The sequence below is a fragment of the Orcinus orca genome, chromosome 18, assembly GCF_937001465.1.
Source record: "Orcinus orca chromosome 18, mOrcOrc1.1, whole genome shotgun sequence".
In the NCBI taxonomy this organism is placed as follows: Eukaryota; Metazoa; Chordata; class Mammalia; order Artiodactyla; family Delphinidae; genus Orcinus; species Orcinus orca.
In genome coordinates, this window is record NC_064576.1 from 72,996,854 (window position 1) to 73,009,739 (window position 12,886).

The 12,886-nt window shown below is 36.5% G+C and overlaps 1 protein-coding gene and 1 non-coding gene across 13 annotated transcripts in view; both read right to left on the reverse strand.

Moving 5' to 3' along the window:
- PAN3 (poly(A) specific ribonuclease subunit PAN3) overlaps positions 1–12,886 on the reverse strand; it is a 118,047-nt gene that overhangs the window by 8,194 nt on the left and 96,967 nt on the right. For 9 of the 12 annotated variants that reach the window (XM_033409383.2, XM_033409378.2, XM_004281762.4 and 6 more), the window contains 4 exons: positions 12,368–12,458; positions 7,724–7,863; positions 5,039–5,168; positions 4,233–4,297 (listed from right to left, as the gene is read on the reverse strand). In XM_033409383.2, coding sequence (XP_033265274.1) covers positions 4,233–4,297; positions 5,039–5,168; positions 7,724–7,863; positions 12,368–12,458 — 426 coding nt within the window. Of the gene's footprint in view, positions 1–4,232; positions 4,298–5,038; positions 5,169–6,790; positions 6,872–7,723; positions 7,864–12,367; positions 12,459–12,886 lie in introns of those variants that run through there. The other 3 variants (XR_004478083.2, XM_049701124.1, XR_004478082.2) reach the window with 2 other exon arrangements.
- LOC117197469 (U2 spliceosomal RNA) lies at positions 7,360–7,549 on the reverse strand. The gene has a single exon (XR_004478116.1). It is a non-coding gene; the product is annotated as a U2 spliceosomal RNA (small nuclear RNA).

The window sequence follows — 12,886 nt, forward strand, 5'->3', positions numbered from 1 at the left end:
CAGAAATTCAAAAATTCAAAGGATTAGGAAAAAACCCTTTAATTTTAGACAAAATTAAGTTGAGATTATTGCCTAGAAAGTAAAACAAAAAGATACAATATAGAAAATAGAAGAGAATATTAGAAAATCAATTGCAAAGGCCTAAGAGCTAAGCAATGGGAGTTCCAGAAAGAGAGACGAAAAGTTTTCAAAGAAACAATAAGACAGCTTCCGAGAACTCAAAGACATAAATTCCCAAGATTAAAATGCCCACCTGTTGATTCACCAGAATGAATCAAAAACCCACACACACCACAGCACATCGTTGTGAATTTCTGCACATCAGTGATTTAAAAAAAAAAAAAAGATCCTAAAAGCATGGGGAGTGGAGAAGGATTTGGAAAGAAAATGGCTTTGAGTCTGTCTGGAAGTTAAAAGACAATGGAGCGACGCTTCAAATTCTGAAAGAAAACTATCATTACTATTACTTAACTACGTACTAGAGGTACTAGCTAACACAATCACTCAAGAGAAATCAAAAGTATAGAAATTAGAAGGGAGGAAATATACTGTCATTATGTGAAGACACAATTATATGCCTGGGAAACCCAAAAGAATTTACTGAAAAACTATCCAAACACTAATGTACCAAGGTTCAAAATTTATAGAAATCAATCGTTTTCACATACAACGATAACAAGGAGTCTAAGAAGACAGAATGGGGGGAAGTTCCCATTCATAATAGTAACAAGAAAAAATACCTAAGAACTTAGTGTGCTGTAACTATATGAAGAACAATGTAAACACTGAAGAACACTAAAGCAGACATCAGCAATACAACGACATGTCATTATCTTGGTTAAGATAACTCCACATCTAAAAACACAAATGCTCCTTAAGTTTACCAATAAACTTAATAAATATACCATCAGGTTTAAAAAAATTTTTTTAACTAAACAAGCTGATTCTAGAATTTATACAGATAATTTAAGTTTTAGGAAAACAACAAAAAACAATAAAATGGAGATAAGAAAGAGCTAACACCACTAGATTTTAAAATGTCAATCATGATGGTGTGAAAGAGGTGCTGCCTTAATAAACCAGTGGAAAAAGCTAGACTAGTCCATAAACAGCTTCTGGACCACTGGGTAGTCGTCTGGGGGTGGGGGGAGTTGGATTCGTACCTTACATCCTATATAAATTCTGAATATATAAAAAACTTTAACAGGAAAAAACTGAAACCTTAAGTGTTCTGGAAGGAACTACAAGATTATCCCTTCACAATCTTAGAGTAGAAATGCCTTCTAACTTTCTTACTATGACTCAAAATCCAAAAGTACAAAAGAAGTTTGATCAGTTAGACTACCATAAAAATGCCTACGTGTGAAAAGATTAAGCAGTCAAAAGAAAAATGACAAACTTCAAAGAAAATGATCACAAAGGGTAAATCTCTCTGGCTCCTGTACATCAAGATGACAGACAATCCAACTGAAAACAAAAATGCGCAAAGGATCTGGAGAGACAGAAAAGGAAATATGAATGAATCAAAAAGATAGGCAACATGCTCATTATGAGTAAATACCAAAAACACCTGCACTGAGATTTAATTTCTCATCTATTAGGTTGTCAAAAATCGAAATTTTTTTTTTTTTTTAGTGGTACGCGGGCCTCTCGCTGTTGTGGCCTCTCCCGTTGTGGAGCACAGGCTCCGGACGCGCAGGCTCAGCGGCCATGGCTCACGGGCCCAGCCGCTCCGCGGCATGTGGGATCTTCCCGGACCGGGGCACGAACCCGTGTCCCCTGCATCGGCAGGCGGACTCTCAACCACTGCGCCACCAGGGAAGCCCCAAAAATCGAAATTTTGAAAGAAGTGTTGTTGGTGAAAGACTCTCATGCACTGTGCCTGGTAAACCCGTCTAAGGGCCATCATTACAGTCACAAATTACAACGGTGCTGACCTAACGATCACAGTCGAACTCATATTTGTGCACACACTAAATTAAGTACGTGTAAGTCGGTCCCTGCAGAATTGCTTATACTAGCAAGAGGCTGAAAACAACTCAAATGCCCATCAATAAGGAACTGGAGAAATAAATTACAGTGTACCTACAGGACGGACTATTACATGGCCATAAATTATGAGGAAGCACAGCACAGTGGTTAACAGCATGGACTCTGGGACCACCATTCTGTCTGGATTCGAATCCTGACTCATATGTGACCTTGAACAAGGTTTTTAACCTCTCTATGCCTCAGCTTCTGGGTTAAAAGGGAATACTAACAGTACCCAGCAACACAGGGCTGTTAGGAGGATTAAGTTAGGTCATATTTGTTAACTATTGACAATAGTGTTGAGCATACACTAAACACATCTAAAGAGAAAGATTTCCAAAATATATTGTTATGAGAGAAGAGCAACAAACAGAACACTAAACATGGTTTACAATTTGTAGATATTTAGAAGTGGGGGGACAGGGGTGATAAGAATATACAGTTGTAACTCGGGAAATATGTGCAAGAGACTAATAAAAGACTGGTGGGAGGAACTGGGGAGACTGGGGGTGTCAGGTATGAAAGAGAGATTTTTTATTTTTCACTGCAAACCCTTTTCTACTTTTTAATAAATTGGTTCATATAAAATCTATTCAAAAGATTTAATTAATAAAAAGAATTTTCTGAGGACAATCTGGAATTATATGCCCAATCATACTATCAATAAAGTATAAAAGTAGAATAAAGATATTTTCAGACTTTCAAAGACTCAAAAAACTCACCTTTCTCAGGAAGCTACTGAAGGCTGTGCTTCATTAAATCAAAAGAATAAACCAAGGAAAAAAGCAAGAAACAGGGCAAGCAACACAAAGGGAGAGACAATGAGAACAGCACAGGGAAGCTCAGGTTCTAAAGTGAGAGTGTGAGCAGGCCTGAAGCCAAGGAGCCCAGAGAGTAAAGGGCAGAGGCTCCAGGTGCAATTTCTCTAAGGGGAGGGAAAAAAGGGAACTGACAGGTTACCTATTTTTGACCATATGGAAAGGTATTTTAGAACTCTGGCAGAGAGTCTGGAATGAACTAGTGGTAAATATTTTTTCACTTGTTTAGTTTTCTATATAAGACAATAATTAACACCAGGAAAACAAAAATCTAAAAACAAAATACAAAAGAAAGGAAATACGGTCATGATTTACTATGCAAGGCAGCTACGAACAATATTTACCTTGTTCTAACAATGCCAACACTGAATAAAGATTTATCTCAAAATTCATGGGTTAAGCGGTACAATGTGTGTGTACTTAGTTAAGGGAAGGGGGTGTGAGAGAGAAAGCCTCATCTTCCACAGGACAAAGTCATTAGCTGAGTTACAAATTGAAGAAAAATTTAAACACTGAAGGAAAAATCAAGGAACAGCGCTCTAAGCATTATACTTTTTTAAATAGAGAGATAAATGCCAGAAAGAAGCAGCTGAAAGTCTTTTTTAAATGGTTCAACATATAGTCATGTTCTCTTCATTCAGAAAAATCATCAGGGAAAATGCTAATTGAATCTTTTAACTTTGAAGAAAGCTAAGGGAACTTAAATTTTGTGGTCAAAACATTCTCCCAAGCAATGATATTTACCTGTCACCTATCTCTATTAACAGAGGTAACAATCCTGAAATGCAACTTATACTACAGTCACAACAGCTGCACTACTGTTCTACCTGTCTTGGACAGGTATAACGCACAAACACCAAACTTGCTTCTTTCTTGAACATATGGTTAACTTACAAACAAGGCAGAACTAAACAACAAATAATGTAAGATGGTGATGCTATTCCAATGTCACTGATACGACAGCTATAAATAATGCACTTTAGCAGAAGAACGGCTAGAAACATCTGAAGTATCTAATCTGACCAAGGTAACCTGAACTGAACAGGCTTCAGAAAGGAGACAGGGAAGAGGCAGTACTGACAGGCAGAAAATGCACCCTCGTACGCAAACCACAACAGAGATTTCTAACACAGTGTATTTTCTGTTCGCGCGCGCGTGTGTGTGTGTGTGTGTGTGTGTGTGTGTGAAATCCCTAAGGACAACCACAACGTAAGCTGTGGTTAAAAAACCACACCCTAATGGCTAACAATAGGCTTAAGGTCACTTTACATGAGAATTTTTCTTTTTCCAGATAAAACCAGTAAGAATAAGGTATACTCATTCTTGTTACGCCAAATAGTGCCCTTGATTGAAAACACATTGTAAAATACTGTAAATCCTTACTCCGGCCTCTCATTGATTGTTCCCAATTTTGCTAGAAGCCTAAACAGTCTTCCATTTTGAACCTCCTATAAAACATTTTAAAAAGAGAGAGAATATTAATGTTCCAGCTAACTGAATATAAAAGCAAAAGTTTACAAAACTGGTATCCTGTACCAATATTACCTTTAAACAATAAATCTTAATATCCCCACCTTCTGGTTATACTTTTGAATACAACATGTCCATTTCATTCAATAGTAATACTCAAGAAGATTATGCAGCTGTCCATTTTTTTCTTTTTTAAAAATTTTATTGGATTATAATTGATTTACAATGTTGTGATAGTTTCAGGTGCACAGCAAAGTGATTCAGTTATACATACACATATATTCACTCTTTTTCAGATTCTTTTCTCATACAGGTTATCACAGAATATGGAGCAGAGTTCCCTGGCTATACAGTAGGTCCCTGTTGGTTATCTATCTTATATATATATATAGTAGTGTGTGTATGGTAATCACAAGCTTGTGATTTATTCCTTGCCCCCTACAGCTGTCCATTTTTAAGAATTATTAAAGTAATTCACATTAAAAAAAAAAATCAAGATTGTGTCTCATGACTGTAGCAAAGCCGCAAACAAAAAAGAACAAAGCAAATGCCCAGAGGACCTAAGAAATCAAAATACGGAACACTAAGTTTGGACAAAAATATCTGCAAACAATCTTAGCCAGCTGTGTACTATATTCAGCACAGTAATTACTCTGTTTTATATCTATTGATACACACAGATGCAGGTGTGTACACACTCCTTTAACTACACACTTTACCTTTGCAAGGTCTTCCTCTATGACATCATTTCTCATTTGAGCAGCATCCAATTGAGTATAAAATCGAGCACCAATCATGGGCATGATGTCATTTACACTTCGCATCCTGTTTTGGTCAGTCAACAAATATCTAACCAAAATAGAGAAGGATCACTTGAATGCCAACCACGCAATTCACAAAACAACACAACCCCCAAGCACACGGGCACTGCTGCTGCCAGCATGTTAGTGTGCACAACTTCGGAAAAAATTTTTTCATGCAAGTCGAGTTCATTTTTAAAGCTTAGTAGTTATATTTCTTTTCTCTGGAAAACTTTAAGAGCCAATGGAAAAAACTGTAAAAATGTCTCTTTCTCTAAATGTTTTACTATTATGAAAATGAGAAAGGAAAGCTGGGTAGAGTTAGACTTACCATATTTCCATTCTCAAACCCTCTTTACAATAGTGGGAGATGAAAAGATTGTTACAAATATTTTTGGAGGGGTGAAATGGGGGTGATTGTAGATGGGGAAATTTTTCCATTGCTCTTCAAAAATAGTTTTTGAAACTAAAACTAGGTCTTCCATTTTGATACGTTAAATAAGCCTCAGCTTTTTAGGAAGCTGTCTCCTGCTCTGTGACCTCATTTACCACCTGTCATGGTATATTTATTTCTGAGAAATCTTCATGCACTAACACACATCAGAAAAGACTGAATCAATTTCTTCTATCATTATAACTAAGGCAGAAAAATATTACACGTTTCAAAAGGCCACCTGTCAGAATACAATGATTATCAATCATCTCTTACTATTTATTCTGATAGGTAAGCCATGTCCTAACCATTCTCATCAAAGCAGCCTCCTAATCTTTCACTCTCTGCTTATAATTCGACCTTATTTTCTCCATAGGACTTATCACTATCTGCAAACATCTTACTTGTTTATATGTTTATTAAGTCTTCCCCATTATAATGGGTGGAAGCTCCAGAAGACGGGGAATTTTGTTCATCTTATTCAGAAGCGTCTTCAGCATCTGACATATAGTAGGCATTCTTTTGTTGAATAAAGGAACAGTTATAAACTCATGTGGATAATCTATGTCTTGGCTATTCATCTGTAATTACTGACATATTTGTATCTAACTATGTATAGTATATGTATACTAACTATGTATAAGCTATGTGACTTTTGGCAAGTTACTTTACATCTTCAAGCCTCAGTTTTGACATCTCTAAAACGGAGCTAATAATGGTACCTAATTTATAGGGTTATTGGGAGAATTAGGTGAATTAATTCATATCAATCAGTTCAAAAGTGCATGATACACAGTTTACTACTCTGTATATTTTAGTTATTGGTTAGTATGGAAGTATGACCTTTTTGTTTATTCATTTTTTATTAAGGAACATTTCGTAACATTTGTAGAAGGAAAGAGAATTATATGATGAATCCTCATGAACCCAGTTTCAATAATTATTAACTTATGGCCAATTTAGTATATTTATATCCTTTACTCTCACTTTTTTAAAAAAGGAAAATTATAACTTGAGATTATTTAAGACATCCTAGGTATTGTAAGCTACAGCTAGAAATCACTGCTGTGAAAATATATGAAACAAATATTTTTATTTAAAAGAGAAATCAACTTATTTGATTATTAAAAGGAACCAGGTAACCACTGGCTTCCAGTGCTCTGTCACCAGCAGGACACTTATGCCAGCGTAACAAAGCACAGGTGGGCAGCCCCATCCTCCATCCCTCAATTCCATACCACAGGGCTAGTCCAAAAAGAAACTGGATCATCCAGGGTTACACAGAAAGATCAGAAGGAACAGCTGGAAGCTAAAAGAGACTGAAAAGGATCAATAAGCTCTAATTGCTTCTAGAACATCATAGAAAAAAATTTCAAAAGAGACTTCCTAGCATCTGTTCTCTTGAATAACTTATAATAAGGGTTATGGTTGTCCATCCCCTGGAATCCCCGATGTTAGACCCATCTTAGACTGTTGTGACTGCAGTCCACAGTGGGCTTCTCTTAAGCCAAGATCATTTCAGACCTATGCTCAAGGATTCCCTGGAGTATGAAGACACAGGAGGAGAAAGAAGCATAGGGACCCTCACACATGTGCCTTCTGGAACAGGTGTCTGGGCCACACAGCACAGGACCGGGCTGCAGGTGAGGTTACTTATGACAGCTTTTACAAAGACACTGGTCTCTCTGGAGAGCAGCACTAACAGGACTTTCTGAGATGATGCGTATGTTCTACGTCCACGCTGTCCAGTATATTAGCCAGAAGCTACATGCGGCTTCTGAGCTCTTGAAATGTGGCCGGTGCAACTGAGGAACTGAATTTTAAATTTTATTTAATTTTAATTCATTTAAACTTAAAAGGTCATATGTAGCTCATAGATACCAATGCAGCTTTACAGGGTCTAGCCTTTCGCCAAATGTTTACAACATCAATAACTAATTTAAACACACTGGTTTATGAATTTACACTTGATCTTAGCCAAAAGGCCGAGAAGTGATGGTTTATGAATTTACTCCAAGAAATACATACTTAGCAATAAAAACAAAGAAATTAAAAGTTGTTTAATTATGTTTTGCCTGATTTTAAATAGTGGAAACTAAAATAAAATCACTGTTAAAAGGCCCTCATGAAAAATCTGTCTTATCTCATATGATTATTATATTAAAACTTACAAAATCAGATTCTTCAGATCAGAGGAGTAGTTGATTGTCACCAGTTCCATGGCTTTCTGTAAATTCTCTCGCTGAATTCCTGCCAAAGAGTTGCAAGCCAAAGCCAACACAACTTTTCCTAATGATATCAGATCTGCTTGCTGACATGAAAGAATAAATATAACTTTTAATTTTTCTTTTATAGGTACAAATTTAATACACTGACACTACTGCCTGCATGGAAAAAGCATCTTTACAAAGAAGCTGAAGAACTCAGCACAAGGTTCCCAGGTATTGGAGCTTATCAGTCACCTGGGAGCTTATTAACAAGACCATTTCTGAGCTGCTCCACCCCAGATTCTCATTCAGGAGGTATGGGAACAGGCCCAACATTTTTAAAGCACCCAGGTAATTCTAATGAAGGTAGTTCTGGGGGATACTTTAAGAAACATTACCTGAAGCAATTCACATGCCAACTGCAGAACTGCTGCTTTAAATTTTTTTTCTAAATTTTTATATTTAAATAGAGCTGATATCCTTACTATTACAAGAAATCTGAGGTTGGTTACCATATAGTTAGTTGCTTTACAGTGATCACTCACGATAGGCACTTTTCTCATTTTCCATGATGCACAAAATATAGTGAGAGTTCATTTGAAGAAAAGTAATTCCCTTATTCCAAACACAGCAGCAGCATTACCTGATTTCAGAGTAGGTTCCCTACACACTGACAATGTTGCAAACCCCCATGACATTCCATCTGCCGTTGTTTCCAAACAGACCGTTTTGTACTATAAAAGATCTTTGAGCTCTGTAACCACCTGATTTCCTACCCCTTTTTTTTTTTTTTTTTAAAAGATTTCCCACTCTGAGGCTTTCCTTCAAAAGGAATTTTTAAAAGACAGCTGGCTGAATTGAGGTAAGCTCTCTACCACCTATTAAAACTCCAGGAAACAGAACGGTCACCCCAGGTGGCCCTGCTTGGCAGGTGAACTATTAATGATCACATGCCTAGGAGACAATGGAGTAGTTCAGAGTTCAATGAAATCATCTGAAGTCATTTTTACAGAAAACTTACATAAATCTTCACAATCTGGGATCTCATCTGAATTATTGGATACATGTTTATTTATGGAATATTGGTTTAGTATAGGAGTTTTCAAACCTAGTTTTACATTAAAATTCACCTGAGAAGCTCAAAAAACAAACAAAAAATCATCCAGTGGCTATCCCTTCATCCTCTTCTGGTGTTATTAGTCTGGGGCAAGATATACGTATTGGTATTTTTCAAACCTTCATAAGAGATTCAGATATGCAGCCAGGGTTGAGAATCACTGGTTTCGTGGAAGTTTATAAATGGTGTATTTGCAAAATCAGGTGAGTATTTCAAGGCAATCACTAATGAAACTTTAGGACTATACAGCTATCCTTAACAACATTCTACCCAAATAGTAAAGAATAAAAGGAAAACAAACTCCATTATTAAGATAACATTAAACAGTTCAAATTTAAAACTTTACCCAAATCTAGCACATATGAATCTGACGCTGAGCCTGAGATCCTATAATCAGCGGAACAACTGATTAGACAAACAGCTTTGAATCTATCAGGAAAAGAGATGCCAAGGATTCATGCCAGAGAAACTTTGAAACTTCATTAGTGGCAGAGTTAGGGGCCCAGGCTGGCAGGGGGGAAGGTGACAAGGAGAGGGGCGCGAATACTGTGGCGTTTCTGTTCTCCGGATGGCTCTGCCGTGACTGAATTCAGGAAGGGTTCCTCACGGTCATTCTCAAGATCAAGGAAAACATTCACAGTTATATTAATGAAATCCTAAAAATGCTGATCGAGAGAAATCAGTACACGTAAAAGCTAACTGTAAATTTCTACAAGTGTTTCAGTCCAATGTCATCAGCAAAGTTAAGCTTGTTATTGTTTAAGTATTTCAGCAGCATGTAGCAACACACAGCTTCCCAACCCTCAAACAGTAAAATCTTCAGTTTAGCTTCACCCTGAATTGATGCTGTAACTAAACCTCCCACCTAGAACATTCCGTTATTCCCTGTTATGAGATAAGAAAACCAAAGTGCAAGACAGCTGAAGGACTGTTATGGGTATAAAAAATAAGGCCATCTGATTCTGAGTGTAAACGCCACCTTTCTGAAGCTGACTCAAGGTGGGAATACCCACTTTTAGAAATAGAGTATACATGTCTCATAATCCAGACTAAATCAGAACTGATCTTTTTAAATAAAAGAGGTTAATGAAGTCCTGCTTAATTAAGAGAGTTTAACATCGTAAAAACTCAGTAACTCTCCTTTCCTTATTTCCCAGCTAAATAATTTTCCATTTGTTATTTTGCTTCCTACCTCCATCTGGCTTTGCCCCCCATTTGTTGAATTCTGGAGGTTTCCCCCCAACTCATTTTCAGTTTCTTCCTGATTCTTGACTTCTTGATTTTTCTCTGATTCTATCTATGGCTCTATTTATGTCCATTTTACTGAAAGTCAGTCTCTATTCACGTGTCTGAAACAGACTATGAAAAATAGACTACAAGAAACAATGCACTCCTTTCTCATGTACCCTCTTCTCTGTGAAATCACAATCCCCCGTTTGGGACTACCTTTAATTCTCTCCTTTACCTTACTATATAAGCTATATGGAAAATCTACACATATATACCCACTCCAAAAAAAAAAAAAAAAAGGAAAGAAAAGAAAACCTGATACAACTTTTACCGCTGAAAAATAAAGGGAGGGTGACAACTGGTTGAAAGTAGCCCAAGTTTATGAATGAAGGCAGTTCCTAACTTACCAAGTTGCCCCAAATCCTTACTTTAAAGTTATTTGTTTTGAAACTCTGGGATTATTTTTTCTTGTGAAGAGTTGTTTTTCAAGGTAACTAACTACACAACCCATAATATAACTCCAATAACGGACATTTGCAAATAAAAAATGGAAAACAACACTGATGTGATACTCACAGAAAAACAAAATCAAGCTAGTCTTATCTTATACAAGTAATTAAAAAGAAAAAGGAACTATTCAGAATAGAAAAGACTGAAGAGATACCACGAGACTGCACGTAAAAAGCAAAACTGGAAACATGGGGTTTCCAAATACTTGCAATAGAGGTTGATGGCACTGGTTCTAAATAATGTCTGATTTCTCTTTAAAAGTTTAATATTATTTTCCTGGATATATAAAGATCACTAGTATTTTAACAGTCAATAACCAGTCACTTTCAGGAGCACAAAGATTATGAAGAAAAATTTTCAGAGCCAATTAGTTAGGCACTAAGTATAAGACAGAAGATAAGCAGGAAAACAGCTAAGAAACAACCAACCTGGATAAGAAAGAGGGAGCAAATTCCCTTCTGCAGAAGAAAGCTGCTAGGGCTGGGGGCTGGGGGCTGGGGGCTGGGGGCTGGGAGGGTGGGTAGCCAGTTTCTTCCATGGAGATCCCACTAGATGGTGCTACCAACCAGAACAGCTTGGCTGCCGCTGGGGGTAGGTGGGCACCAGCAGAGGGGAAGAAGCTGGGTAAAGGCTGCATACAACTGAATGTGATGAGTGGCTCTAAGTCTGGGGACTGCACTGTCCACGGTCCAGTAGCAAAGGAAGAGGTTTATGCATGAATCAACTGTAATACTAAAAACTACCTGGACTCTACTTCTCCTTCTGGTCTTTCCTTTTGTTCTGAAATTCTGTCTCATAAAGTGAACTTAAATCTTTCAAAGATTTCAAGAAAAGAGAATGAAATGAGAAGGACAGTGGGAAGGGAAGGTATTCTCCTCCTTGTTTCTCCATGTAAACAAGAGATTCTGCCTTACATCAAACCTCTGTAGGTTAATACATGTTCAGAAACAACAAAGATTTCTTACATGAAAGAAACTAACATTGTCTTAAAATGACAACTGCATACCCTCCAAAAAATATGAATACAAACTGAATGATACGAAGTATTTACTTTAAATAGCTACATTACTTGCACAGCGTAATCAAAGCAAAAGCAACTACACTTAATGCTCCTTGCAGAGGTAGGTTCTTACTCTGCTACACATTGTATTAATCAAGAAATAAAAACTAAATAGCTAAGAACAAAATGGGACCTAAATCCACAATATTATGATGAAGTCAGACTATAACCAAATTCTAATAATGTACAAGAAGTGAGTGATAGGCTTTGGTTAAGCAAAAGAAAAAAAATCATTTAGAAAACAGCAATACAAAAATTTTCCTTTGAAAATAAAAATTTTGGATTGATAGTGGGACAACTATTCTAAAAGTAAAAATAACAGGTGTGATTTTAACACACTAAAAAGTGAAAAAAAAGTAAAATGTCATTTAATATATTTCATTCAGCTGACTAATTAATGTTTTAATCTATGCTGAGGACAAATTTCCTTGTCAAATAAATGCATTTTCATTCAAACAGCTGGAGTCTCTGACACTGTCATTAATTCTGTATATGCCAACGTATAAGGGCTCTACACTAAACACAGCACAGGGATTAAGAAAATACACGTTCAAAGTTTGCATAGAGACCACCCCCAGCATAAACTGAAATCTAGACTTAAAACCCTGAAAAACTTTAAAATAAACAAAATTTATCTTTAAAAAAAAATCAAGCCTTAAGTTATTAAGTATCCACGTTAATTCTTACTCACCTGGTATTGAGCCATTAATGCCAATGGATTATTATTCTGACTGTTATCAAATGTTAAAACATCAAAAACTCCAACACAATTTACTCGCAACCTTTAAAGACCAGAAAATTTAAAGAAAATAATTAAAATGAGATTTTTAAAAAATTATATACTACTGGAAATTGAACATTTCTTACGATATTAGGAGGGATCTCAGAATCCTATCCAGTCTTACCTCCTGTCCTACCCCCCATAACCTCTATCAATCACCATTTTAGAGATGACATCACAGACATCAAGTGATAGGCCTATGGTTATAAAAGTCAGGAATGGATAAAGCCAGGACTATAACACATCTTTTGACTACCAGGCCAGTGGTCTTTTCACCAAACCAAGCTGCTTCTTTATTAGTTATTCATGAAAAGAGAACTAGTTAGCTTCTTAACATGTACTAGGCACATTCAAAGCATTTTTTTTTCCAAAGCATTTTATATGTAGTAATTCATTTGATCCTCTCAATAATCTTACGAGGCAGGTACC